The sequence below is a fragment of the Aureococcus anophagefferens genome (assembly GCF_000186865.1).
Source record: "Aureococcus anophagefferens unplaced genomic scaffold AURANscaffold_6, whole genome shotgun sequence".
NCBI classification, from domain to species: domain Eukaryota; class Pelagophyceae; order Pelagomonadales; family Pelagomonadaceae; genus Aureococcus; species Aureococcus anophagefferens.
In genome coordinates this window covers 64,760-91,889 of record NW_008705566.1, presented here as the reverse complement: position 1 = coordinate 91,889, position 27,130 = coordinate 64,760, and the positions used below count along the sequence as shown (strand labels likewise).

At 71.5% G+C, this 27,130-nt stretch overlaps 8 protein-coding genes across 8 annotated transcripts; 4 read left to right on the top strand and 4 right to left on the bottom strand.

Annotated features, from left to right (window-relative positions):
• Positions 1 to 1,045: 1,045 nt before the first annotated feature.
• On the top strand, positions 1,046 to 1,672 carry AURANDRAFT_14012 (hypothetical protein; the record flags this gene model as incomplete). Its single annotated transcript, XM_009037713.1, has 1 exon — positions 1,046 to 1,672. A coding segment is annotated over one exon (627 nt), but the record flags the coding sequence as incomplete, so codon positions are not given.
• Positions 1,673 to 3,038: 1,366 nt separating this feature from the next.
• On the bottom strand, positions 3,039 to 4,215 carry AURANDRAFT_24572 (hypothetical protein; the record flags this gene model as incomplete). Its single annotated transcript, XM_009037176.1, has 2 exons — positions 3,039 to 3,342; positions 3,383 to 4,215. 2 exons carry the CDS (start codon positions 4,213 to 4,215, stop codon positions 3,039 to 3,041), a joined length of 1,137 nt encoding a protein of 378 aa, XP_009035424.1.
• A 4,674-nt stretch (positions 4,216 to 8,889) lies between these two features.
• AURANDRAFT_53046 (hypothetical protein) lies at positions 8,890 to 10,418 on the top strand (the record flags this gene model as incomplete). Its single annotated transcript, XM_009037714.1, has 1 exon — positions 8,890 to 10,418. The coding sequence occupies one exon, from the start codon at positions 9,014 to 9,016 to the stop codon at positions 10,403 to 10,405; it is 1,392 nt and encodes a 463-aa protein (XP_009035962.1).
• Positions 10,419 to 11,990: 1,572 nt separating this feature from the next.
• Positions 11,991 to 13,427, top strand: AURANDRAFT_36897 (hypothetical protein; the record flags this gene model as incomplete). The annotated part of the gene is made up of 1 exon (XM_009037715.1): positions 11,991 to 13,427. One exon carries the CDS (start codon positions 12,012 to 12,014, stop codon positions 13,368 to 13,370), a length of 1,359 nt encoding a protein of 452 aa, XP_009035963.1.
• A 956-nt stretch (positions 13,428 to 14,383) lies between these two features.
• AURANDRAFT_5184 (hypothetical protein) lies at positions 14,384 to 15,067 on the bottom strand (the record flags this gene model as incomplete). Its single annotated transcript, XM_009037127.1, has 1 exon — positions 14,384 to 15,067. A coding segment is annotated over one exon (684 nt), but the record flags the coding sequence as incomplete, so codon positions are not given.
• Positions 15,068 to 16,368: 1,301 nt separating this feature from the next.
• Positions 16,369 to 17,771, top strand: AURANDRAFT_71252 (hypothetical protein; the record flags this gene model as incomplete). The annotated part of the gene is made up of 1 exon (XM_009037716.1): positions 16,369 to 17,771. The coding sequence occupies one exon, from the start codon at positions 16,436 to 16,438 to the stop codon at positions 17,750 to 17,752; it is 1,317 nt and encodes a 438-aa protein (XP_009035964.1).
• A 2,578-nt stretch (positions 17,772 to 20,349) lies between these two features.
• AURANDRAFT_62900 (hypothetical protein) lies at positions 20,350 to 21,620 on the bottom strand (the record flags this gene model as incomplete). The annotated part of the gene is made up of 2 exons (XM_009037175.1): positions 20,350 to 21,096; positions 21,186 to 21,620. 2 exons carry the CDS (start codon positions 21,618 to 21,620, stop codon positions 20,350 to 20,352), a joined length of 1,182 nt encoding a protein of 393 aa, XP_009035423.1.
• A 3,984-nt stretch (positions 21,621 to 25,604) lies between these two features.
• Positions 25,605 to 26,756, bottom strand: AURANDRAFT_23899 (hypothetical protein; the record flags this gene model as incomplete). Its single annotated transcript, XM_009037174.1, has 2 exons — positions 25,605 to 26,003; positions 26,331 to 26,756. Coding segments are annotated over 2 exons (825 nt in total), but the record flags the coding sequence as incomplete, so codon positions are not given.
• Between the last annotated feature and the right edge of the window lie 374 nt (positions 26,757 to 27,130).

Sequence of the window (27,130 nt, the reverse complement as noted above, 5' to 3'; positions counted from 1 at the left end):
TGAAACTGTGACGGTAATAGACGGGATCCCGAAATCGAGTGGGCGCGCGCGCAGCCCGCAGCCGCAGTGATCGACCGAATGTACTCCGCCAAAAGGATGGGGCAGCGCCGGCGCAACTCACTGGCGTGCTCCAGTGCACTTCCTTGGCCCGGGATGGGCCCCGATAGCGGTTCTGGCGGCGTCGGGGCAGCCCAGACGTCGCATGCGCACTCCTGCGGACAAACGGGTTGGGGCATCCTGTCGTCAAGCGGCAAACATATCTGTAATTTATATAGGGGGGATAATAAAAAAATGGACCTCCAAAAGACCTGGGTTTCATACTCAAAAAGACCTGGAAAAGCATCAAACCTGGGAATCAGACCAAAAGACCTGGGTTTAAAACCTGAGCATCGGACTTCACTAGCGGTCCTTGCCGAGGAAGCGGCGGCCGTTGAGATTCAGGGGCAGGACCTTCGCCGGCCGCACGGGCGTGAGCCCGACGTACGCGCCCGGGCCCGTCGCCTCGAACGTGCCCATGATGCACGGCGAGCCGGAGAGGCACCGCGCGCAGCAGTCGTCGCCGTTGCACCCGGCCTTGGTCGCCGAGTGCGCGTAAACCATCGCGCCGGGTTCGGCCGTCACCTTCTCGCCGGGATCGAGGTGTATGCGAAGCATCTGCATGTCCGTCCCCACAATTTCGTACTTGGCCGTGTCGTGGGTGGCGATGACATCGAGACCGAGCTGGCGGACCGAAACGGGGATCGCCAGGGCCATTGTATGAGGGTTTGTGCTGACGGCGGGACGCGACGACGGTTGGCGCCGTCGATCTATGAAGATTTACGCGCGGACGGCGGGGCTCGACGCGATCGGCGGCGTCGCGCGGCGGCCCGATCCGGGGGCTCAAGGCGTTTCACCACAGGCAGTCGCCGATCCTGTGCTCGACCATCTGCAAGGCGGCGCGCGCCGCATCATCGCGATGGCCGCCAAAGCCGCCAAGAAGGGCGCCAAGGGGTCGTCCCTCGGCTTCACGCGGATTTCCGGCGAGAACAATGTCGGGACGCAAGGCAACTGGGACCTGATCGGCGACAGCATGCACATCCTGAACGTGGGTCTCGCGCCGGGGGAGACCATGGCGACGGAGCCCGGGTCGATGATGTTCATGGGTTCGAGCATCGACGCACACGTCGACTGCTCCGACTGCTTGTCGCGATGCCTCGGCGGCGAGGCCTGCGCGATGCTCAACTACACGAACCGCGGCGCCGCGCCGAGCTACGTCGCGCTCACGTCCGCGAAACCGGCGGATATCGTCGCGCTCGACATGGACCGCTACGGCGGGAAGATCTCGGCGAGGTCCGGCGCCTACATGTCATCCGTCGGCGACGCCGTCCCGGGCTGCGAGGTCGACTGCAACCCGCTCACGTGCTGCTTCGCGGGCTTTGGCTGCGTGCGCCAGACGATCACCGGCTCGGGCACGGCCTTCGTCGAGGCGTCTGGGACCGTGGAGCGCAAGGAGCTCGCGCCGGGCGAGCTCTTCATCATCGACTCGAACTCGCTCGTCGCGTGGCACGGCGCCACTCTGGGCGTGCGCACCGCGGGGTCCTGCCTGGCGTGCTGCTGCAACGGCGAGGGCTGCTGCAACACGACGCTCCTGGGGCCGGGCACGGCCTGGGTCCAGTCCATGCCCTGGGAGCAGTACCGCCGCCAGATGGGCGTCGTCATCGAGAAGGACAAGAAGGGCGGCACCGTCTCCGTCGGCGGCCCCGCGGCGCCGGAGATGCACCGCGAGTAGGCCGCCGTAATCTACGATGATATCCGCGTTAGGCGACGCGCGACCGACCTCAGGCGGCGACGGCGACGGGCGCGGTGTCGTCGACGACGGCGATGGCGGGCGCCGGGCCGCCGCCGAAGCTCTCCCGCGCGATGTGGTTTTTGATCTGCTGCTCGATGGAGACGTCGTCGCCGTGGTGCGACGCGTAGCTCGTGCGGACCTTGGGCCGCCAGTCCTTCTCCTTGATGAAGGTGCTGACGAGGTGGTCCGTGCCCGGGCAGGCGACGTTGTAGTTGCCGCGGCCGCCGACGACGTGGTGGCCCTCGTGGTTCGTGTAGAGGAAGCGGAAGAACCACGTCTTCCGGAGCGGCGCGAGGACCCAGGACGGGCAGCCGTCGCGCAGGGGCACGTCGGGCAGGGCGTGCATGTTCGGGTGGAGCGCGTTCCAGACGAGCGCGTGCGCGGCCATGGCCGGCAGGAGGAACGCGAACGTCGACGCGAGCGAGTAGCCCATGAGGTGCCACGCGGGCAGCACCGTCGGCAGCATCTGGACGGTCATGAGGCCCGTGACCTGCCAGGTGAAGGCCGTGCCGCGGTACGTGTCGTCGTCGAGGCTCTTCGCCGTCTTCGTCGCCCGCCAGCGGTCGTCGGTCTTGAGCGTCATGTCGTCGAGCGTCTCCGCGTGGTGCTCCACGTGGCCGCCGCCGCGCGTGCGCGGCACGGGCTTGCCGAAGGGCTTGAGCACGGCCCGGGCGATGGCCTGGAGCCAGGGCGAGTTGTTGAACTCCGCGTGCTGGTAGTAGCGGTGCGTGAAGTACTCGTTCACGGACATCAACCCGTACATGACGGGGAACCGGAGGAAGTCCGGCGACGCGAGGAAGCTCGCGCCCTGGGCGATCGGCGCGACGAAGGCCGGCAGCGCGGCGACGGGCGCGGACCGCACCGGGGCGCGCCGCGTGCTGCGCGGCAGCGGCGAGCGGCGGCTCGGGCCGACGAAGGCCTGGGCCAGCGGGAGCAGCACCAGCGCGGCGCGCAGGAGGCGGCTCATCGCTGTTCTTTCGCGAGCGCTGGCGCGGAGGCGAGCCTGCGCTCGCGCTGCCGTTGCGGTGGTAGTGTGTCGCTGGGTGGCGATGGACGCTATCCGCGTCTACACCTTGCTGCGGAGCTGGCCTCTGACACGATGTCGGTCGGCAAAGAAGGAGATGGTTTGTAGTGCTGCTGTGTTTGACCAATGTTGCCGTCCCTTTGACACCATTTCTTAACTCCCCACTTCTTAACTCAGCCCCGCTTCTTAACTCAGCTTCAAGACCCGCGCCGCGAAGATCTCCTTGAAGGCCGTCGGGAGGTTCGCCGTGTCGAAGCAGGTCACGGCGCGGCCCGGGTGGATCTTGGCCTGGATCTCCGCGGCCTCGTCGTCGTTGGACGAGATGAGCAGCACGAAGGCCTGGACCTTCGGGTCCTTCATGATGATGGCGTTCCAGTTGGCGGCGTCGATGCCGTAGCGCTTCAGGTCCGCGTCGGAGATGAGGAAGACGAAGCGCTCGTCGGCGCGGCCCTTGGCGACGTCGCGGATCGCGGCCGCGGTGCCGTCGAGCCTAAAACGCGACTGTGATCGTATTCCACAGAATTTCAGACACGGGCACGCGCGTGTGGTCGCCCGGCGAGCAGTACTGGGCGTGGGCCGCCATGCGCTGGCAGACGGCCCAGCGCTCCTTGGGACTCTTGGGCTTCCCGCCCGGCCCCCAGGGCACGAAGAGCTCGGCCTCGGGGCCGTTGCCCGAGTGCGCCACCACCGAATAGTCGTAGTCGTCGTCGAGGCCGTCGAGCGCCTCGAAGACGAAAAGCGCGATCTGCTGGAGGCGCTCGAGGCGCCGGTCGATGCGGTTGAAGGTGTACATGGAGCCCGAGCAGTCGAAGACGAAGCGGAGGCGGATCGGGTCCCGCGTCTCGCCGTGCTTCGACGTCGGCGCGGGCCGGTCCGCGTCGTCGTCGTCGTCGGCGCCGTCGGGCGCGACGCGGCGGCGGTAGACCCCGCGTTCGCCGGCGACGCCGTCCACGAGCAGGTTGTCGTCGAGCTCGCCGACGGTCTGCCGCGTCTTCCAGACGCGCTCCCGGTCGCGCTTCTCCCGGTCCAGCAGCGCGGCCCGGAGCTCCGTGGCGCCCAGGAGCACGGCGTCGCGCGCGGCCTCGTAGGCCGACGCCTCGGCGGGGCCGAAGCCCAGCTCCTCGAGCTTCTTCGCGTGGGCCTTCGTCGCCATGTCCTTGGCCGCCGCGAGGCTCGCGTCGTCGACGGCGTCCTTCTCCTGCTGCGTCATGTGGCCGAGCTGCTGGCCGACGTCGAGGCGGTAGGGCCCGCCGCGGCCGCCGAGGCCCGCCGTGCCGCTGCCGCCGCTGCCGCCGGCGAACATGTTGCCGCCCATGTGGGCCTCGTCGTCCCAGGCGCCGTGCTTCGGCCCGTCGCTGGGCATGCCCGCGGGCGCGCCCGGCCGCTTGATCGTCTTGAAGCCCTCCGGGAGCTTCAGGGTCATGTCGCCGTAGCTCTGGCCGCCGCCGAGGGCCTCGTCGGCGTCGACGCCGTGGCCCTCGAGCACCGTCGCGAGGAGCGTCGCGAGCCGCGCGTCGAAGCCGTCGAAGGCGAAGACGTCGGCGCAGGCCGCGGCGAGGCCGTCGCCCGGGTACGCGTCGAGGTGCTTGGCGACCTTGACGAGCTCGCGCCTACGAGCGCCGCGTCCCCCCCGGACGGCGGAGGCGCATCGACGCCGGGGACGCGCGTGCTGTACGGGTAGCTCAGCCGCCCCTCGTCGACGAGGCCGCGGAGGTCGCGCCAGAGCAGCGACGCGTCGACGAGCGCCTCCGCCGGCGCGCGCGGCGCCGCCGCGCGCAGCAGCCGCAGCTCGCTCTCGTAGGCGCACGACTCGACCTGTGTGCAAATCAACCAGTGAGCTGGGACGTCGGGGCCAAACGTCAAAATTCTCGAGCTCGGTCAAATCGAAGTCGATCCGGCTGATTTTTGGACGAATCGATGGCTCTCGTCGAGTTCCGAAAGCACGGTTGGCGAGACTGGTCCAATCCTTTCGATGAACTCTCCTTGAATTCGGGTTGAAGATTTGCTTTCCACACGGGACTCGACCGCGTGGCACGCGAAGACGTCGCCGCACTCGCGGTAGAAGTCGTTGCCGAGGAAGGGGAAGCCCGGCCGGTTCGCGAGCACGATGAGCCGGAAGTCGTCGTGCACGAAGACGACCTGCGCCGCCCGTTCACTAGGCGCAAAAACGGGACGCCGACGCGCGACGTCGTCGTCGTCGTCGTCCGTCGACGACCCGTCGACGTCGCCGCCGGCCGCCGCCGCGCCGCGCGCGCGCGACAGCGTGCGGCCGTCGGCCAGCGCGAGCTCGCCGTCCTCGGCGAGGGCCTTGAGCACGCAGACGACCTCCAGCGGCGCCTTGTCCGCCTCGTCGACGACGAGGACGCGGCCGAGGCGCGCCGCGCGGACGAGGGGCGTGTCGCGCGCCGTGAGCGCGCCGTCGCTCAGGTCCAGGGCCGCCGTGAGCGACGCGACGGTCGTGTCGCGGTGCAGCTGGACGTACTCGCGCCTGTGAAGGCGCGCGACGATCGACAATTCTCCCCCCGGGAAGGCGCCGGCGCGCGCTCCGCGTCGAGCAGCTCCAGAAAGCGGTCGACGAGCATGTTCTTGCCCACGCCCTGGTTCCCGACGAGGAGCAGGGGCTCCCGCGGCACGTTCCAGTCGCGGGCCATGTCGTGGAGCACGCCGACGTGCTCCGGCGTCGGGTAGAAGTCGGCGACGCGCGGCACGAGCGACGCGTCCGCCGCGGATCGCCGCGCGACGTCGACGGGCCCGCCGCTCCGCAGGGACGAGGTCACGCGCAGGGCGCCGCCGACGACGGCCGCGGCGTCGCCGCGCCGGGGCTCCGCGGCGCTCGCGGCGCGCAGGACCCGGAGGCCCTCGGCGCGGGCCGCGCCGCGCTCGTCGCGCGCGTCCGCGGCGCCGCGGCGCCGCCGGTCCTCGACGGCCCGGTCCACGCGCGCGCCGGCGTCGGCGGCGCCGCGCGCGTCGCCGTACATGGCCGCCGTCCGCGCCTGCGAGGGGTCGGAGCGTCGCGCGCGCTCCGCGGAGGCGCGCCGCGCCGGCGCGACACGTGGATCGCCGCGTCCTCGAGCTCCTTGCCGCGGCGCCGCGGCCGCCGCGCCCGCGCCCCGCAACCCGTGCTCGCGGAGCGCGCGGTCCGCGAGGCCGTCGGCGGCCGCGCGCGCGTCGCGGGGCGCGAAGCGCAGGCGCGCGGCGAAGGCGCCGTCGATGGCGCGCTTCGCCGCGGCGCCGTCGAGGGTCGCCGCCGCGTCGAGCCGCTTGCCGAGCCGCGCGAGCTGCCGCGCGGACACGCGGAGCCCCCGGAGGTGCTCGTCGTCCGCGCGCGCCAGCAATTCGCCGAAGCGCACGACGGCGCCGCACGCGCGGCGGCCCGCGTCGGAGCCGCCGTGGCGCGGCGCCGCGGCCTCGAGCAGCGTCCGCGCCTCGTCGCCGGCGACCGCGGCGACGACGTGGAAGTGGAAGAGGCCCAGCACCTCGTCCGTGAGCCACCCGCTGCCCCGGCGCGCCGCGGGCCCCTTCGGCCGCCCGGCGAGCGCCGCGGCGTCGAAGCACGGCGGCGGCTCCGCCGCGGCGACGACGCGGAACCCGCGCCGCACCTTCACCAGCCCCTTGGCCTCGAGCTCCTCGGCGGAGAACGCGGCCGCGAGCCGGTCCCAGTCGTCCGCGCGCACGAGGCGCCGGCCGTCCGGGAGCTGGGCCTCGCCGTCGCAGATGAGCCGCCCGAGGCTGCCCGCGAGGACGCCCGGCGCGAGGCGGTGGACGCCGTCGAGCACCGCGACGTCCCCCCGGATCGCCGCCGCGACGACGGCGCCGTCGCGCCACGACGTCCGGCCCTTCTCCGCGCCCCGGCGCTGGAGCAGCTCCCGCGCGCTGAGCTCGCGGTGGCAGAAGACGTAGCGCGCGCGGCCGGGCCCGTAGCCGAGCGCCGCGCAGGCCGCCCGCAAAATCGCCGACTTGCCGCAGCCGCGCTCGCCGACGACGCAGGCGCCCACGCCCCGGCAGCACGCCAAGTCCTGGACGACGGCCGTCACCGCGACGCGCTGCGACGGCGTCAGCGGCAGGTCCGGGCACGTCGCCGGCGCCGCGGGCGCCGCGCCCGCGGTCCGCGCGTCGCCGGCCGCCGGCGCGGCGCCGGACGCGGACCGGAGCCGCGCGCGGAGCTCGGCCTTCTCGCGGCAGTCGGCGTAGCGCGCGCCCGCGGCGTCGAGGCGCCGCTTGAGCTCCTTGACGCTCAGCGCGTCGACGCCGTCGTCGTCCGCGGCCGCGCCGGCGTCGGCGGCGTCGGCGGCCGCGGCGGCCGCGACGGCGCCGGGCCCGCAGGCCGTCTCCAGGACGACCTCGTCGGCGCCCGCGCGGAAGACGAGCCGGCACGCGCGCCGCGACGTCTTGCTGGCCCCGACGAGCGCGTAGTCGCGGCGCGCGGCGCCCGCCGCGCGCGCGCGCGCGGCCTCGACCGCGCCGCCGAGATCGCGGAGCGCCTTCTCCGCGGCCTTGTCGAGGGCCAGCGCCGCGGCGGGGAAGGCGCGGCCCGCGAAGCCGTAGAAGGGCGCGCCGGGGAACGCGACGAGAAGCGCGCCGACCGAGAGGCCGCCGCCCTCGGGGAACCGCGGCGCCGCGACGGCGCCGTCCTCCGCCGCGGACGCGTCCGAGAGCGCGCGCGCGCCGGCGCAGAACCTGGCGAGCGCGTCCCGCGTGGGGCCGTCGTCCACGCCGAGCGCCGCGAGGCACGCCGCGTCCTCCGACGGCGCCAGCCCGCCGACGCGCCGCGACACGAAGCGGCTCCGCAGCGGCGGGTCGAGCGGCCTGTGTGGAAACCAAATCTTCAACCCGACTTCAATGTGAGCGTATGCGACAGTTTCGACGCGAGACTCTCTCCTGTGCTTCGAGAACTCGACGAGAGCAATCGATTCGTCCAAAAATCAGCCGAATCGACTTCGATTTGACCGAGCTAGAGAATTCTCAAGTTTGGTCAGGACCACCGAAACCAGTGGTTGATTTCCACACAGCCAGCGGCGCGACGGCGTCGTCGTCCTTCCGCCGCGCGTAGCGCGCCGCCGGCCGCCCGATGGCGACGACGAGGAAGTCGTCGTGGACGCGCGCGAGCCGCGCGTCGCCGGCATTCGCGCGCGGCGTCAGGAACGTGCCGTCCTCGAGCGCCATCTCGCGGTTCTCCAGCAAATTGTTCAGCAGCGGCAACACGTTGCGCTCCGCCTTCTCGACGCCCTCGAGGATGAGCACGCGGCCGCGCTTCGCCGCGGCGACGGGCGGCTGGTCCGCCCAGGCGAGGTCGCCGCCCCGGAGCTCGCGGCGCTGCTTCAGGTCGCTCTCGTTGCTGTCGCGCGTGAGGGACACGAACTCGGCCTCGCGCCGCGCGAGCTCGCAGAAGGCGAGGGCGAGCTGGCGGCAGCGGGGGCCCGCGTCGCCGAGGAGGAACATGTCCTGCCTCAGCGCCGCCTTGCGGAGCATCCACTGCAGCGTCGCCGCGGCCTCGCGCGAGAACTCGAAGCCGCAGCCGCGCAGCGGCGGCGGCGCGGGCACGAGCGCCGCGTCAAAGTCGCGCGCCACGGAGAGGGACACGCCGCCGATGGACACGACGCCCGCGTCCGACGACACCTCCGTCGCCACGGGCGCCGGCGGCGCGGCGCGCGCCTCCGGCGGCGGTCGCGGTCGCGGCGGCGGCGCCGGCGCCTTCGGCGGCGGCGGCGGCGCGGGCGCGGGAGGCGCCGCGGCCGCGAGCATCTCGCCGCCGACGACGCACTTGCAGCTCAGCCAGCCCTCCACGGGCTGGCTGACGCGCGCGCGCGCCACGCCGCGGCCGTTGAGCTTCACCTCCTCGACGACGAGCGCCGCATCCGTCGCGAGCTCCGTCACGCGCGCCGACGACTGCTCGATGCCGGCGCGCACGAGCGCGCCGGGCGCCTTGACGCGGTACTCGCCGGGCAGCATGCTTGGTGGGCACGATGGTGGACAGCTCGAGTTTCTGGGCTCGAAAGTGCAACTTGTTTATTGTGAACTTTTCGTCGAGGCATGGGCCAAAAAGAAAGCCAGCCGTAGCAGGCAGGACGCGACGTCCAGCCGTCACCGCCTGCGACGAATCCAGCCGTAGCACTACGCGCAGCGACGCGACGAATCCAGCCGTAGCACTACGCGCAGCGACCATGAGCGACGCGCAGCGGCCGTCGGACGAGACCACGCACACGCCGCTGGCGACGCACAAGATCGAGCTCGGCGACGTGCGGCTCACGCCGCCGTCCTCGCCGCGCGGCCGGCCAATGAGCCCGTTGACGCCCAACACGCCCGGCGTGTCGTCGTTCAACCGCGAGGTCGACGCGTTCCTCGACAAGCACGAGGAGCGGCTCAAGCGGCACCGCGGCGCCCGCTTCTATTGCGTCTGGGCGACGGTCTTATGGGCCGCGACGATGGCCGCGCTCGGCGCCTTCTTCGTCCACAGTGATCGCACCACCCACTCGTGCGCGACGACGGCGGCGCCGCGGCGCGCCGCGCTCCCGCGGCGCGACGCGACGCTGACGAAATTCGCCTGGGGCTCGTGCGCGGACCAGATGGGCCCGCAGCCCTACTGGGACGCCGTCCACCGCTACGGGCCCGATCTGCTCATCTTAGCCGGCGACAACGTCTACGGCGACTGCGAAACGCCCGGCTGCCCCGAGCTCGCGTTCGCCTACCGGAATCTCACGACGAAGCCTTCGTTCGTCGGCGCCGCGGCGGCCATCCCCATGGTCTTCGCCTGGGACGACCACGACTTCGGGCTCAACGACGGCGGCGCGGCGAACCCCTATCTCGCGCACGCCAAGGAGCTGTTCCTGTCCTTCGTCGAGGCGGGCCCGCGCGACGAGCGGCGGTCGCGGCCGGGGACCTACACGTCCTACGCGTTCGGCGCGGGCGACCGGCGCGTCCAGATCGTCATCCTCGACACGCGGTCCTTCCGGTCCGACTTCTCGTTGGATTCGAACGCGACGAACGCGACGGGGCCCTACGCGCCGCGACCCGACGGGTTCATGCTCGGCGACCTCCAGTGGCAGTGGTTGGAAGACCGGCTCCGCGAGCCCGCGGCGCTCCGGCTGCTCGTGTCGTCGATCCAGATCGTCGCCGACGGCCACGCCTTCGAGTGCTGGCGCATGATCCCCCGGGAGCGCGAGAGGCTCTACGCCGTCCTCGCCGCGCGGCGCGGCGGCGCGGTGATCGGCCTGTCGGGCGATCGGCACAAGGGCGGCGCCTACCGCACGCTCGACGGGTTCCGCGAGTTCACGGCGAGCTCCTTCACGCACACGACGCCCTGCGACCGCGACCCGCGGGCCGTGGAGTGCGAGGACGAGGACGAGCCGGGGCCGCACCGGCTCGGGCCCATGGTCCACGTGAACCACTTCGGCACCGTGGACGTCGACTGGGACCGTCGCGTCGCGTCCGTCGCGCTGCGCCGCGCGGAGACGGAGCAGGGCAACGGCCACCTGAGCGTCTTCGACGACGTCGCGCGGAACTCGACGTGGTGCGCGGGCTGCGCGCTCCAGCGGTACGACGTGCCCTTCGACTAAATTACGGCGTCGAAGACCGACGTGTCGAAGGTCGCGTAGAAGCGCGCGAGGCGGCGTCGCGTTTCCGCGGGCATGGCGACGCCGTCGAAGTCAAACGTGAGGTTCTTGTTGCCGCCGCCGACTTTTGGGTCCTTCCTTGGCACGGGGCCCGTGGGCGGCCCGCGGGCGAAGCGGGGCGCGTAGCTCAGCTCGAGGCCGAGGAAGCTCCAGACGCGCCTCCCGAATTGCGCGTCGCCGAGCATGTCGTCCATGCTCACGGACAGGAAGCGGTCGTCCGGCACCGCGGCGCGCCAGCGCCGCTCGAAGTAGGCGCTGAAGCCCGGCACGAGGCGCACGAGGTGCGTGCACGGTAAATAGGGCAGCTTCGCCTGGAGCTGGTGCTTGAGCTCGGCGTCGCACGCCGCCGCCGCGGCCTTCGAGAGGTCCGCGGTCCCGTCGTAGTAGGGCGCGCACGCCTCGAGCGCCGCGGTCTGGTTCTCCACGGACGCCGCGAAGAGCGCCACCGTCGGGTAGCAGGCGTGGGCGCCGTTGAGGTCGTTGAAGGTCGAGAAGTAGCGGAAGTCGGACCAGGCGCGGTCGACGGGGTCGCGGTGCACGAAGATGACCCGGGGCCGGTAGCGCGCCTCGACGAGGCCGACCCGCGCCGACAGGCCCTCGGGCCCGCGGCAGAACGTGTTCGACGGCGTCGCCTCGACGGTGTACATGGGCAGGTTTTCCGCGTTGCCCCGGTCCGCGACGCGGAGCGCGAGGTTGTTGCCGACGCCGCGCTCGTAGCTCCGGATCGCGTCGGGCCGCGACGCCGCGACGTCGCAGATCTTGTTGTTCTCCTTGGGCCCGGGCGACACCATCTGCGTCCGGTGCTTGACGAGGAAGGCGAAGAGCGCCGTCGTGCCGCTCTTGTGCGCGCCGAGCACGAAGACGCGCGGCCAGCAGCAGCACGCGCTCTTGGCCTCGAGCGCGCGGCGCGGCTTCGTCTTCCCGGCCTCGTAGCGGCAGCTCGTCGTCGCGTTGAAGGCCCGCGCCCGCGCGGCCTCGCGCCGCGCGTCCCCGTCCCGGGAGGCCGCGCAGGCCGCCGTCGCGTTGCAGGTCGGGTCGTCGCTGCAGTGCACGCCGAAGCGGCCGCTCTTCTTCGTGACGACGGCGCACCGCCGGCCGCAGGCCCGGTCGCTGCACGCGCCCGTCGCGTTCGCGGCGCGCGAGCGGTTGGCGACGGCGCTCTCCAGCAATGCGTGCTGCAGCAGGGCGCCGGCGAGGGCGCTCGAGCGGTTCGGGCGCCGCAGGTCGGCGCTCGACCGGTTGACGAAGACCCGGCGGGACCGGTTGGCGCTGGGAGTCGCCAGGATGCTCGCGACGCAGGGCAGCAGCGCGAGCAAGAGATGCGTCCGCGCCATTGTTAAAAATCTTGCATCATCGCAACAGGGCCGCGCGTTCCCTCGTGATCACGGATTGTACATCATCGATGTCATGGGCTGCCTCATCGCAAAAGGGCTGCGCATTCCTCCGTGATCACGCATGTACATCGTCGATGTCGTGGGCTGCAATGAGTTGATGTTGCAGTGCAGCTTACCTTAAGGCCTATCGCATGGCTTCTCGAACGCACGCGCCGATGGTTTCTGTGCGAGGCCGAGCCTTGGCCGTGCTCCTCGCCGTGGCCGTGCACCACAGCGCGGCGTTTCTCCCAGCGCTTCCGAGAACAGCGCACAAAACAGGGGCTCGTGAGCCTGGCCGCGGGCCGGGGCCTCGTGGACCGCGCGCGCTCACGCGCCGCCACGCGCGAGGCGTCGCGGCGCCGGGCAGCGAGGTCGTCTTCGAGAACATCAACATCGTCGGCTTCCTGGCCCGCGGCTTCGCCGAGATGCGCCGCGTCGCGTCGCTGGACAAGATGGTGCTCCTCCGCGAGGCGCAGCGCGCGATCCAGTTCGACGACCTCGTGGTCATCGTCGCGTTCAACCTGCTCCTCGACCCGGCGCTCCGGTTCCTGCACCGGCGCCGGAACCGCGCGGACGAGCCCTTCGACGCGTCGATCTTCGCGGCGCTGCAGCCGGGCCTCCGCGCGTTCGGCGTCGTGCTCGCGGCGCTCTACGCGATGGACGTCGCCTACGTGCTCGCGTCGCTCGCGGACCTGGCGCCGCCGTGGCGCCTGCCGCAGCTCGTCGCCGGCGCGGGCTACACGCTCGCCGGCGGCACGCTCCTGACGTCGCTCAAGGACCGGTTCCTCGAGCGCCGCGTGCTCGGCAAGGTCCGGGGCCGCGCGAGCGCGTTCGTCGTCAAGCGCGGCTCGGGCGTCGCCGTCTGGTTCGTCTGCTGCGCGGTCTGCTTCGAGGTGCTGCGCTTCAACATCGGCCTCACGCTGGGCTCCATCGTCTCCTTCGCGGGCATCAGCGGCATCGCGCTGGGCTTCGCGACGAAGGATCTGGTGTCGAACTGGGTCGGCGGCGCGCTCCTCGTGCTCACGCGGCCCTTCGTGCCCGGCGACAAGATCCAGATGACGTCGCTCGACAAGGCCGTCGTGGAGCAGATCGGCTGGTACCAGTGCCTCGTCCGCGGCGACGACGACCAGTTCCAGACCGTGCCCAACTCCAAGTTCCTCTCGAACAAGGTCTCGAACCTGTCGCAGCGCAAGCACCGCTACATGAAGCAGGCCTTCCGGATCCGCTACGAGGACCTGCCCCGGGCCGAGGCCATCTGCGACCGGCTCCGCGCGGAGCTCCGGGCCGTCGACGGCGTCGACCCGGCGCGCCGCTTCTACATCTTCGTCAAGGCCCTCCGCGAGACGGACGTCGAGATCGAGGTCGAGGTCCACTTCAAGGGATCGAGCGGCCTCGCGCTCCGCGAGCGGCGCCAGGCCGCGCTCCTGAAGATCGCCGAGGTCGTGCGCGACGAGGGCGCGGAGTTCGCCGTCTTCAGCGCGCTCCTCGCGCCCGGCGCGCCCGCGGCCGCGGTCCAGGGCAAGGGCAGGACGTAACCTTTGTGTACTGATGCTTTCACTTCCCGCCTCGAGGATCGCGCCGGCCTTGCGCTCGCATGGAACGAGTAAGGAACGAGCGGCCCGGGCTAACGAGCGGCTCGCCTCAGGCGACTTGATCTTCAAGCAAAGCGCTGAGGCAGGGCCCAATCGGCATGGCCTGAGCCTGGAACGAGAACCATCAAATTAGCTGCCATCTGAGAGCTGCCAACTGAGCTGCCACCTGAGAACCAATGGGCGCCTCCTTCGCGCTGCCGCCGTCGCCGTCGCTGCCAAGCGGCGCGACGATCGAAGTCGTGCGCGGCGCGAAGCGCATCCGCGCGGCGCTCGAGGCCGGCGGCGGCCGGCTGGCCGACGACGTCCTGGGAGCTTATAGTGCCGACGACGACGCACTCAACAAGCTCATGGGCGCGCGGCCGCGGCGCGTCGACGACGAGGAGTGGCGCCTGCGGAAGCGGCGCAAGCTCGTGACGCGGCTGAGCGCTCAAGGGAGCCGGCGCGTCGCGCTCTTCGCGCGGGCCGGCGACGGCGGTTACCTCGGCGTCTGCACCGCGGAGCTCGGCGCGCGGTCGCGGACGGCGGACGCGGGCGTGCACTTCCGCGCGGGCGCCGCGGCGGGGCCGCTCCGCGCGGTCGTCGGCGAGCTGCTCCGCCGGCTGCGGCGCGAGACGGCCGCGACGCGGGTCCGCAGCGACGTGCCGCCGGCCTTCGCCGACGTATGCGCGTCCCTGGGCTTCCGGCGGCTGCGGAGCCAGGACCGCCCGCCCCTCGTGCGCATGACTCGGGACCTCGACCGCTGGTCCGCGGTGGGCCACGTGCTCTGCCTGGCTGCGCTGTGTCGCCGCGGCCGCGCGGCGCCGCGTCCCGACGCCGGCGCGCTCGGCCGACTCGTCGCCGAGGCCCACGACCGGGGCCACTGGGCCTTCGCGTTCCTGCGAAGCGCGGTCGCGTACCTCTAAATTAAAATGCACCTGTGCTCATCATCGGAGGACCTGGAGCCCCTTGCACTCGTTGCGCAGCGTCGTGACGGCGTCGTTGCTCACGTTGGGGCAGCCGACGAGCGACAGGGAGAAGAGCCAGGGGCAGGACGCGATCGTCGTGAGGGACGCGTCCGTGATGGGGCAGCCCGCCAAAATGAACGTGTGGAGCTTCGAGTAGTCGCCGACGATGTTCGCGACGTCCGCGTCGTTGATGGCGCAGCCCGTGAGGAGGAGCTCGCTCAGGGCCGCGCAGGACGCGGCGACCTCGGCGACGGCGCGGCCGGACACGCTCTCGCAGAAGGAGAGGTTCAGCGACCGGAGCTCGCCGGACGCGGACGCGATCGCGCTGATCGTGCGGTCCGTGACGCGCGCGCAGCAGGCCAGGGACAGCACCTGAAGCGCGGGGAAGCCCCGGGCGATGGCGCAGCCCGCCTCGTCCGTGATCTCGCCGCACTCGAGCAGGTTGAGCGACGTGAGCCGCCGGCAGCCGGAGACGAGGCCGAAGACGCCGTTGTCCGACACGCGCTTGCAGTGCGCCAGCGTGAGGACGCCGAGCCCCGCGCAGCCCCGGCCCAGGGCGCCCAACGCCGCGTCGGAGACGTGGCGGCAGCCCCGCAGGTTCAGCACCTTGAGCGACGGGCAGCCCCGGGCCACCGCGACGACGCCCGCGTCCGTGATGTCGCCGCAGTCCGTCAGCGCCAGGGCGACAAGGCCCGGGCAGTTGCGCGCGATGCGGAAGACGGCGCCGTCGACCAGGGGGCAGAAGCCCACGTCGAGCTTCTTGAGCCGCAGCGGCCGGTCGGGGAACGTCGTCAATTCGCTGTTGCAGCTGCAGTCGAGCTCGACGACCTGCTCCAGGAGCCGCGCGTGGGGGCCCTCGACGAGCGCGTCGACGACGGCGTCCGTCAACTTTGTGTCGCTGAGATCCAGCCCCTGGCGCCCGTTCGCGCTGAAGAGGGGCCGCTCCCGCGTCTGGACCAGCACCTGGAGCCAAGCCGTGACGACCGGATCCGCCGCCGCGCTCGCGCCCTTGCCGCTGCCCTCGTCGATGGACGGCAGCGACGGGCCGGAGCCCATGAGTCCGGGCAGCGCACGGGCAGCGGTTCACAGTTGACGGACCACCATTACTACGGGCGGCATCATGACATTATTGCCGTCAACACAACATAAACATGACAATGATAACGCCGAAGCTTATGGGGCGGCTCTCCAGGGTGCGCAGAGGTGGTTTCGCGCAGCGGCCGGTGGTGGGGCCCGCCGCGTCGGCTCCGGTGGGCGCCCGGGGCGGAGCACTCCGCTGCGCGCGTCGATTGGGCGGCGGGGCGCCGAGCGCGAGGACTTGCAGGGCTTGGCCATCGGCGCGACGTCGCCCACGGGCCCGGGGGGCTGCCGCGCGCGCTCGCTTCGTTCGGATGCCTTCGACGTGAGTCTCGGAGGGGGCTGGTGGGGTCGGCGCCCTCGGTGGCTTCGGTGTGCGGGCTTCGATGTGCCCGTGTCCATTCGTTTCTCTGCATTCTGCAGCGTCTCCTCGTAGCGTGGCGCTCTGTGCGGTTCCGTCGACGTCGGCGTCTTTGCTCTCTTCGGTCCCGCTGACTACGGGTGTCCTCTTCGGCGGTGCCCTCGGCCTCCATTCGTGGTCCCCGGGGTTGAATCGGCCCAGTCGAGCCGGACGTCCTGCTCGTTGCGTGCGAGTGCCTTCGTTCTCAATCTCCCCCGGTCCACGGAGAGTCCGTTGAGTGTCGTCTGAATGAGGCGACTCAGGATGCTACTGCCTTGCGCCAATCCCGGCGTGCTCTCGGCGTGGCGGTCGGTACCAGGCTTGGCGCGAGTGTACCGCCGCCACACCTCCGATCCGAGTGCACGCGCGATCTTTGGGTCGGAGGAAGGGGCCGGTGTGGGAACGCCAACCCCCCGGCTACGCCTCCGTCTGAGCCTCCGGGCGGGGTCTTCGGGTGCGCACCCCCTTCAATAACTAGTCCAACACAACTCGCAGGGCCGAGTTTGTGGCAGCTCTCGTGACGAGGTGAGCCGCGTCTTCCGCGTCGTCTCGACCGTCCTCCGTAAGGCTACAAAACACGCACCAAAATGACGGAGCTCCTCGGGTCGCTGGGCGAGATGGCCGTCGACGAGGGCGAGGCGGCGATGTGGAAGCAGCGCGCCCTGGAGAGCGAGGCCGCGGTGCTGCGCCTGCAGAAGCGCGTCGCGGAGCTCGAGAGCGAGAACGACCTGCTCGCGCTCGCGAACGCGGACCTCCGCGGCGGCGGCGGCGGCGGCGGCGGCGGCGACGAGGGCACGCCCGGCGCGCCGGAGCGCGACGCGGGCGACGGCTTCGAGGCGCTGCGCGTCCACGGCGAGTGCGACGCGCTGCGCCGGTTCCCCGACGCGTCGATCTTCGGCGCGTGCGAGGGCGCGAACGTCGTCGCGTGCGCGCTCCGGCCCGGCCAGGGCCGCGAGGCCGCGGGCGGCTGGGCGGGCACCTGGGACGTCGCCTGCGCGGGCGCCGACGGCGCCGTGCGGCTCTACGGCGACGCGGCCGGCCACTGGAGCTCCTGCGACGCCGCCGCGGCCGCGCGGACGACGGCCTGCGGGAGCCCGGCCATCTGCCTGGCCTGGGAGCCGACGCACGGCGAGCGGCTCGCCGCGGGCTGCATGGACGGGTCGCTCCGGCTATTGGACGTGCCGCTGGGCCACTGCGACGTCGCGGGCGCGCGGCGCGTCAAGGACCACGAGAAGCGCGTGGTCTGCCTGAGCTGGAGCCGCGACGGCCGGTGCCTCGCGACGTGCGCGCGCGACAAGAGCGTCGTCATCTACGCGGCGTCGGCGCCCCACGGCGGGCAGCTCGCGAAGAAGCACACGTTCGTGCTCCCGACGAACCCGGAGAGCCTGTGCTTCGCGGGCGACACGCTCATCGTCGCCGCGCGGGAGGAGCCCTTCATGCGCCACGTCGACCTGCACACGCTCGCGGAGACGCGCGTGTCCAAGAACCGGTCCGCGTGGGACACGCACGTCAGCTTCGAGGCGCTGCACCTCGCGGCGTCGCCCGACGGCAAGTACCTCGCCGCGGCGACGGACCAGCACAAGCACGTCGTCTACCCCATGGGCACGAACGCGCACGCGCGCGTCCTCACGGGCCACAGCGCCGACGAGTACGCGAACGCGCGCGTCGGCTGGCTCGGCGACGGCGCCGCGTCGCTCGTGTCCAACTCCGCGGACCCGGCGCTCTTCCAGTGGGACTTCGCCTCGGGCAAGCTGCTCACGAAGATCGACCGCGCGCACGAGCAGGGCATCCGCAACCTCGACGCGGCCGTCTCCGGCGACAAGCTCGCGACGTGCTCCTTCGACAAGTCCGTCAAGCTCTGGAGCGCGGCGCCCCACGGGCTCGGCGGCGCCGAGGGGCAGTAGTAGGGCGAATGTTTACCTCCTTAGCGGCGTAGGTTGGCCTCGCGTGTGGCGGAGCGCGTCCGGTTCTGGTCGTGGCAAAAGTCGCGCGCGTCCGCGTTGACGGCGCAGACGCGGAAATGCTGGCGGAGGAAGTTGCCCTCGCCCGCGACGAGCGCGAAGGAGTCGCCCGGCGCCTCGTCGCTCGGGCTCGACGCCGGGTCGGCGATCTGGAAGAGCTCGACGGCGCGGTCGCGGCCGTCCTTCCAGTGGCTCCGGTGCTTCGCGCACGGCGCGCGGTCGAAGCAGCAGCTCGCCCGCGTGACGTCGACGACGCGGTGCAGGGTCTTGGCGTCGTTGCGCGCGAACTCCTCGAGGGGCCACCGGAAGTTCCGGCGGGCCTTGGCCTTGCCGGGCTTCTTCGGCGCGTCGCCGGCGTCCGCGTTCGAGCTATCCGCGCCCGGGCGGCCCGTCCAGTCGAGGGGCTCGGGCCCCATGTCGCGGCGCCGCGGCGCGGGCATGACGCGGTGCGGGAGCACGAGGTTGGGCACGGCGCCGTTGCCCGCGATGTGGAGCAGCTGGTTCACGTCGCGGACGTGGAGGATCTGGTCGCTCTCCGTATAGAACACGAACTTGAAGTCGGCCCACCGCGGGTCGTGCTGAAGGGCCTGCTGCGCCGTGTAGAGCGTGGCCAAGCCCAGGCGCGACGGCTTCGGGATGTCGAAGCGCTTGAGGACGTCGTAGAAGCCGAGGCCGTTCGTCGCGTTCGTCACGTACGCGTAGTCCGGCTCCGTCGCGACGCAGACCGTGTACTTGGGGAAGGTCGGCTTCAGGGACTCGAGCGTGAGCTTGAGGTAGGCGCGGCGGCTCTCGAGGGCGCTGTGGCCGCTGTCGCCGCCGGCCGTCGCGTAGTAGGGCATGACGACGACGACGTCGTCGCGCGCGCGGCCCGACGGGTTCACGGCCGCGCTGTCGCGGTAGGTGTAATTTTTGAGCCGCCGCAGCGTCCGCGCCCTTAAGCTCTCGGCGTCACCCCCCAAGCGCCGCTCGTACCAGGAGAGGTGCTCGATGAAGAAGTCGAACATGTCGACGGTCTTCAGGAGCCGGTTCTTGCGCCACATGGTGTGGGACGCGCCCTCCATGTTCGCCAAGCCCTCGAAGAGGCGCTTCTCCGCGACCTCGGATTGGAGGAAGACGGCCCGCGTGCAGAGGTAGGCCGCGCTGTAGGCCTCGCCCGCGTCCGGGCACTCGTAGGTGCCGGCGAAGCTCGACTCGTCGCCGGCCTCCTCGCTCGCGTTGAGGTGGTGCGTGCGGTCGCGCACCCACGACGCGACGTCCGCGCCGTGCCGCTCCCGCTTCATCCCGTCCACGGCCAGGGCGACGACGAGCCATCGCAGGACCATGACGACGCTTTGGTTCAAGTGTCCGTCGAGCGTGCGGAGGCACTCCACGGGGGTCAAACTCAACTCAAACAATAGTTCCGACACTTCCTCTATTTTACGCGAGGGCGTACTCACACTGCTGCTGCACTCCGGAGCTCCCCTGCGGCAGATAATCAGCGAGATATCAGCGATCGATAAAATTTTACCACTTGCGTAGCGCAGGTCTTGATTGGGGCCTCCCCTCGCCGGTAAAACCGATGCGGCTCTTCATGCTCGCGGCGGCGTCGGCGGTCGGCGCATCCGTCGATTGCGACGACGCGTGGTGGCCGCCTCACATCGTCGGCCGAGATCGGGGACAACGGCGATTAGTTTATGTTAGGCGACCCGAGCTGGATGGAGTACCCGACGACGCCTCGACGGTCGCCGCCCCGATGCCCGCCCTCCCGACGCCGCCGCTCCCGCCGCCGCCGCCGAACTGCGCGCTGCTCTTCTTCGGTCTACCGAAACACTTCGCGGACGTCGTGCTCCCGTCGATCCGGAGCGAGATCCTCGCGCACAACCCCGGCTGCGACGTCTTCGCGCACACGTACAACGTCACGGCGGTCACGACGGCGCGGAACGGCGAGGACCACGCCGCGATCCACGTCGACGAGGTCTTTGCGCTGACGCGGGACGTCGTCGTCGACGCGCCGGACGCGCTGCCCCACGACCTCGCGCGCTACCGCGCGTACAAGCCCGCCGACTGGCCGAGCCACCAGCAGATGGACAACATGATCAAGCAGTGGCACAGCATCGAGCTCGCGTGGGGCGCGATGGTCGAGGGCGAGCGGCGCCGGGGCCGCCGCTACGAGCGCGTGGGCCTCTTCCGCCTCGACGTCAAGTACGTGACGCCGGTCCGGCTCGGCGACGGCGCCGTCGCGGCCGTGCCGAACTTCGGCCACTGGTTCAACGACCCCGCGAAGGGCCTCAACGACCGCGCGTTCTACGGCGGCCGCGCCTACGCGGAGCACTGGGCGACGGCGCGCTTCCCCCAGGCCGACGCCTACGCGGCGTCCCACGGGAACACGCTCCACTCGGAGAGCTTCATGCTCTGGCTCCTGCGCGACGTCCCCGTGGAGCTGAAGCCGATCTGCTTCCTCCGCGTCCGCGCGACGGGCAGGATCATGGAACGGGACTGCGACGGCGGCCACACGGGCTACGGGCCGATGTCGCCGCAGCGCCGCCGATCACAAATCTAACTTACTGGTTCGGGTGGAGCTCGAAGTCGACGGAGACGGGGTAGTGGTCGGAGCCGTAGCGCGTGTGGTTGTAAGCGGACCAGGCCGCGCACTGCTTCGTGTGGACCTCCGCGTCGAGGACCGCGGCCGTGCCCTCGACGAAGGCGGGCGACGACACGAGGATCCAGTCGATGTAGCGGTCCGAGCCGTACGTCAACTTCTGCCTCTTCGTGGACCTGCCGCTGTGGTTCTCGTCGCAGTAGACGCGGTTCGCGCCGACGCCCTGCGTTCCCGCGACCGCGTGCTGCTGGTCGGCGCGGAGGCCCTTCATCTGATGGCACGTCGACGCGAAGCAGCCGTTCGCCGTCGGCGGCTTCCGCGCGACGTCCCACGTGTCGACGCAGGGGTGCTCCAACACGAAGTCGTAAAACTCGTCGTCGGTGGAGTCGTAGCCGTCGCCGCGGCCGCGGCCCGGGCGGCCGCGCGCGAGGCGGACCTGGCCCCGGGCGACGCGGCGCCGCTCGCGCGCGAGCCACTCCCTCAATGCGGTCCTGTAGTCGCTGTTCGAGCCGCGGGCGCCGCGGATGCCGCAGAGGGCCGCGTGCTCGCCCGTGCCGGACGCGTCGGCGGTCTTGTTGCTCTGCTCGCCGCTCTGGTCCTTGGCCGCGTTGAAGTCGCCCGTGCAAATGACTGGAACGCGGCGCCCGTAGCGCTTGCCGAGGGCCCGCACGAGCGGCGCGAGGACCTCGCGGACGGCCCGCGCGCGGACCTACCAAGGGTGACAGGGTCGGATGTCTTCTCGTTTCCCGGCGAGACTTGCGCGAAAAAACACTCCCGTCGCTCGACGCTGGCGCGGACCTCCGGCGACTGCTGCGACACGTGGCTGTTGACGACGACGAAGCGGACGTCCGCGTCGGCGAGCTCGAAGGCGCACCACGTCGTCGCGCCGCCGACCCAGCGCGGCGCGCCCTCGGCCCAGCGCTCGCCGCACTTGCACGACGACGCGTACTGCGTGCCGCAGGTGCACTCGTACTTCCAGATCGGCCGGTCCGAGAGCACGAGCCGCCCCCACTCGAGGGGCCGCGCCACGCTCGGGTCGTAGACGATGGGCTGGAAGCAGTGCGGGTTCGTCGCGCACTTGAGGCGCGGGATGCGCTGGAGCAACTCGAAGAGCTTCGCGCCGCGGACCTCCTGGAGGCCGGCCACCGAGCAGTCGAGCCGCGCGAGCTGCGCCGCCGCGCAGTCGACGCGGTGGCGCCAGCTGATGGGATGACTGTCCAAGGACACGCCCATGGGGATGTTGAACGACACGACGCGCACGCGGCGGGGGCCCGGCGGGCCCGGGCGCCGCGGCGCCGCGTCCTCGTCCGAGCGCGCTTCCTCGGGGCGCACGAAGCCCGCGAGGTCGACCTCTCGCGGCGGCGCGATGTGCAAATTGTCGCCGACGGTCCAGTGCTGCACCTTGCCGTGGCGCTTTTTCAGGTACTGTCGCAGGTCGCGGCGGTCACCTTCTCCGAGGTGCTCCAGGACCAGCACAGATTCGCCTTCGCCATCATCCAGGCGATTGACGTACGCGTCGATTTCCTGGCGCTTTGGAAGAAGATGTTCCAAGAAATCAGCGGTGCGGCCGTGCGACATGGCCGAGAGCACGCGGACTCCTCCTGATGGTTCGCGCTCGACGGCACCCAGCCTGCTCATTGAGTGTTCACCATCACCCCGCGGCCTCACGGCGCTAATGGGCTGCCCCGCCCTCGTCCGGACCCGTACCCCGTGAGAGTTCGACGACCATGGGCGGCGCCGTGTCCAAGATCAGGGACAAGTACCGCCGGGGCGCGCGCACGCACCCCAAGTACAAGCCGTCGAAGACCGTCGTCGTCAAGGAGGCGTCGAAGAAACGGCGCGGGCCGACGCCCGAGGCCGAGCTCGCCGAGGCGGAGCTGAAGCTGCGCGTGCGGCCCAAGGACCGGCGCGCGCTCATGACGGCGGCGCGGCTGCGCTTCTTCTTCGGCGACCACGCGGGCGCCGCCGACGCCGCGGAGAAGTGTATAGCGCAGGGCGTCGACGAGGTGCCCGTGCACCTCGTCATCATGCGGGCCCACGCGGCCTGCTGGCGGGCCCTGCGCCGGGCGTCGCGGCGGCCCGGCCCCCTGGAGCGCAAGGAGCTCGAGCACCACCTGCGGCGCGCGCGCGCGGGCGCCTTAGCGGTGCTCGCGGTGCCGCTCTGCTCGCGGCGGCCGTCGCTCATCCTCGAGGCCGCGGGCGTCGAGCTGCGCCTCGGCAACGTCCAGCGCGCCGCGGACCTGGCGAACTTCGCCGTGGGCATGTACCCCGGCGACGCCGTCGCCTTCGACGGCGAGTACGCGCTCTGCCACGTCGCGCTCGCGGGGAAGCGGCCCGCGGACGCGCTCGCGCTCCGGAAACACCAGAAGCCGCGGTTCCCGTTCCTGGCGACCTGGGCGACGGCGGAGCCCGGGGCCGTCGTGCTGCTGCCGGCCATGCCCCTGGCGGCCTACGACAAGGTCGAGCGCTTCGCGCTCGAGTGGGCGGCCGGCGGCGGCGACGGCTTCGGCTTCGCGGCCTACGAGCTCCACTCCTACCTCGCGGACCCGCGCGTCGAGGGCGTCGACGACCGCTTCGGCGCCGACGCGGCGCCCTACGAGGACTGGCTCGCGTCGCCGCACCCCTGCGTGGCCATGGCCGGCCGCTACCGGGACGCGCTGAGCTTCGCGATGGCCGTCGCGTTCCTCGACCGCGCGGCGGCCGCGGGCGCGCGGGCGCTCGCGGGCGGCGGCGACGGCGTCGTCGACCTGTCGCTGCAAACGGTCGTCGACGAGTGCCACCTGCACAAGGCCGAGTGCCTCGAGGAGCTCCGCGACTTCGTCGGCGCCTTCGCGGCCGTCGGCGCGGCGTTGAGGGGCCGCGACGCGAAGGCGCTGCCCGGCGCCGCGGACCTCCTGGGCCGCGTCGCGCCCAGGGTGCTCGGCCCGCGGTCCGAGGCGTCCATCGCCTACAAGCGCGTCGCGACGCTGGACGCGCGCGCGGCGCGCCTCGTGCAGCGGCGCTGGCGCGGCCACCGCGCGCGGCGGCGGACGAAAGCCGCGACGACGGTCGCGTCGCTCTACCGCGCGCGCCGCGACTACCGGCGCATGCGCGAGTGGCTGCGCATCGCCACGGGCGCCCGCGCCGACGAGGGCCTCGTCGCGGGCACCGTCGTCGACGAGGCCGCCAAGGAGCGCAAGCAGCGGTTCATGGCCGAGCTCGAGGACATGTCGGACAACCAGCGCGAGCGCGCGCTCGCGCGGCGCAAGCACGAGCTCGACGCCATCTTCGTCCCGGAGCCGAGCGACGAGGAGAAGGCGCTGGAGTCGGCGGCGCAGCGCGACCGGGCCGTCGCCAAGGCCCTGCGCACGCTCCAGGGCAGGCACCGCGGCGACGCCGCGCGCGCGGCGCTCCGCGCGCGCGTGGCCCACGCGCCGGGCTTCACGGTCGTCCTCGACGTCGCCGCGGCCGACGCCGGCGCGTCGCCGCTGCGCTACGCGCCGGCCCGGAGCCGGAACCTGCCGCCCCTCGGGTCCGCGCGGCCCGCGTCCGTATCGACGCTCGCGGCGTCGGCCGCGCGGCGCGGCGCGCCTGTCGCGGCCGCGCGCGACGACGTCCTGGCGGCGCTCGTCGACGCCGACACGCTCGTCGTGCGCCGGGCGCTCTTTTCGTCCTCCGACGCGCTGCGGCTCGCGCGGGTCCTCGAGGCCGCGCGCGCGCCGCGGCCCGAGGCGACGCCGCGGAGCGCGCGTCGCCTCAAGGCACTCGAATTCGACTGCCCGCGCCTCGGCGGCCTGGGCCTCGAGGCGCTCGCCGACGCCTGCGGCCGCCTGCCGGCGCTCGCGAGCCTCCGCGTCGAGCGCGGGGACGCGGCGCTCGACGCGCGCGGCCTCCGCGCGCTCGCGGGCCTCCTCGAAACCAACGGGAACCTCGCGCGGCTCGAGGCCTGCGGCGACCGCCGCGACGGCAAGGTCGCCGCGCCGCAGCCCCTGCCGCTCGACGCGGCCTTTGCGCGCGCCGTCGGCGCCGCGCGGAACCTCGTGGCGCTGCGCGTCGCGCACGCGCGCCTCGGCGACGCGGCCGCGGAGGTGCTCGGCGGCGGCGTCGCGGGCAACGCGTCGCTCAAGGAGCTGCATGTGGAGGGCAACGAGCTGAGCCGCCTCGGCGCGAAGCACCTCGTGCGCCTCGTGGTGCTGGGGCGGCCCGTGCCCCTCTGGACGTTGGGCCTCGCGCGGCAGCGGCCGCGGCTCGAGCGCTGCGACGTCCGCGACGTCTGCCGCGACGTCGACGACGCGCGCGAGGGCGCCGCGCGCCTCGAGTACGGCGGCCCGGGCCAGCTCGGCGACGCGGGCTACGGGTCCTACGGCTTCCGGCCGCCGGACCTCCGCGACGACGCGCCCGGCGCGGCGCTCCTGCCGCCGATGGACGTCGCCGTCGGCGACCGGGTCGAGGTCCGCTGGCTCCAGCAGCGCGCCAAGGGCCAGCGGTCGCGGTACCGGTCCGCGGACGTCGTCTCGCTGGACCGGTCGCACGCGAGAGTCCGCTACGAGCACCAGGGCGGCTTCGTCGAGTCCGTGAGCCGCTACCTCCTGCGGAAGCCCGGCGGGGCGGCCGCGGCGGGTCCCCCGTCGGCGTCGGGCCCGCGGAAGACCGTCGAGTTCGTCGCGCGCGACGGCCAGACGGTCAAGATGGCCGTGCGCGACATCGCGGAGACGCTCGCGGCCGCGCACGACGAGCTCAGGCTCCTCGACCTCAACGAGGCCGGCGCCGCGGCGGCCTTCCACCGCGGCGGCCACAAGGGCGGACCGCCGAAGACGCCCGAGCCCCTGTTCGCGCGGACGACGCCCCTGGGCACGTCGCGGCCGATGACGCGCGAGCAGATGCGCGACGTCGTCGCGGACCAGTACGACGAGCTCCGCCTCTTCGGCTTCGCGCCGCCGAAGACGCCCCTGCCGGCGCCGCCGCCCGACGACGACGCGGCCGCCGCGCTGCCCGCGGACCACGTCCGCCTGCTCGTCGCGCACGCGCCGCGGCCCCTGCCGACGCCGCCGCTGGACCTCGTGTCGGACCTCGACTACGTCAAGTTCGCCGAGGACGACCGGCGGAACAAGCGGACCGTGGTGCTGTTTTAAAATATACGACTGTGACCCTCGCCCCTGACAGTCGCGGGCTCAAGGTGGCTCGCTACTTCGTCGCTACGAGCAAGGCCTCCTGGGCCGTAGAGTGGGCGAGATATTACTAAGTACGAACCAGCTCACTCGCGAGAGCGCGGATGGCACCCTCGTCGCCTTTGGCGGCCGCGCGCTCGAACCAGCGTATAGCTTCTGCGCGGTCCTGAGGGACACCTGGCCATAACCCCGACAGATAATATCCGACGAACAACTCGGCCGTGGCATTGCCCTGTTCTGCTGACAGTTTCAAGAACGGAAAAGCTTCCTCATCTTTTCCGTCCTGATGCAGTTCGCTGCCGAGTTTCAATTGCGCCCAAGCGAAGCCGCGGTCCGCGGCAGAGCGATACAGCTGGAACATCTTCTCCCGGTCCTGATTGACTCCATCTCCCGTCCTCAGCAGCATACCCAGGTTCACCATCGCGTGCACCTCTCCGAGCTCCGCGGCGCGCTCGTACAGCTCCGCGGCCTTCGTGGTCGATTTCACGAGGCCGAATTTGCCGGCTCGGTACGCTCCCGCCAAGGTTGTCAGAGCCTCCGGATCGTTCTTGTCCTCCGCGTGGTGACGAAGCCGCGCTAGATAAGCCGCCGGGGTCTCGCGGGGGGGAATGAGGCCGGCCGACTCCGCGTCGATGCGCTCGAGCGCGGCCGCGGCATTCCCGCAGCCCTTGGCCGCGGCAGACGCATAACAGCGTCTGGCTTCTTCAGGGTTTCTGGAGGTACCACGTCCAAACTCGTAGCAGAGGCCGAGATTCGTCTCGGATACAGCGTAGCCTTGTTGAGCGCTGAGTTTGACGAGCTCGAAGGACTCGCGATGGCGTCCTTCCGCGCCTAATAGGCCCGCGAGGTTGTTCCGAGACTGTGCCTCTCCGCGATCAACCCCTTTCCGATACCAGCGTTTGGCTTCGGCGAGGTCGACCTCCGTGCCCTTACCTTGTTCGAAGCAGACGGCGAGGCTGTATTGCGCGTCGGAAAGCCCTTGTTCCGCGGCCCGCTTGTAGAAACGGATGGCCTCCGCGAATCGTCCAGCGTTGAAGTACACGAGCGCCACGTTTTGCTGCGCGGACGCGTCGCCCCTATCCGCGGCCATGCGCCACAGCTGCGCCGCCTTCTTCTTGTCCAGCTTGACGCCCTCTCCGTTATCGTACAAGTGCGCAAGGTTTGACATCGCGTCCACGTTGCCAAGCTCCACGGCGCGCTTGAATAGCTTTGCGGACTTCTTCGCCTACCAAATGCGTCAGTAACGAATTTCAACCTTTTCCCGGTCAATAGCTCTCGAAAATTGTCACGGCCGGCAGGACGCTGTTCTTCGCGGATTTGGGTAGGCCGAGGGCACCGTCGCTGTACGCGTCACCCAAACCGCAAATCGCTTCGGGCACCTCGTTCTCCACATGGCGGCGAAGACGCGCGAGGTTTTCCGCATCGTTTTCTGCGCACGGTAAGCGACAGAGGGGACACGCGCCGGTGCCGATCTTATCCTCGCACGATCGGCAGACCGTCCGGCAGCAACAGACGCGAAGCACGTCCTGCGCATTCACGTCCCAGTCCTCCATGCAGATCGGGCACCGCGACCCCCACCGCTCCGACTTCGCCGGC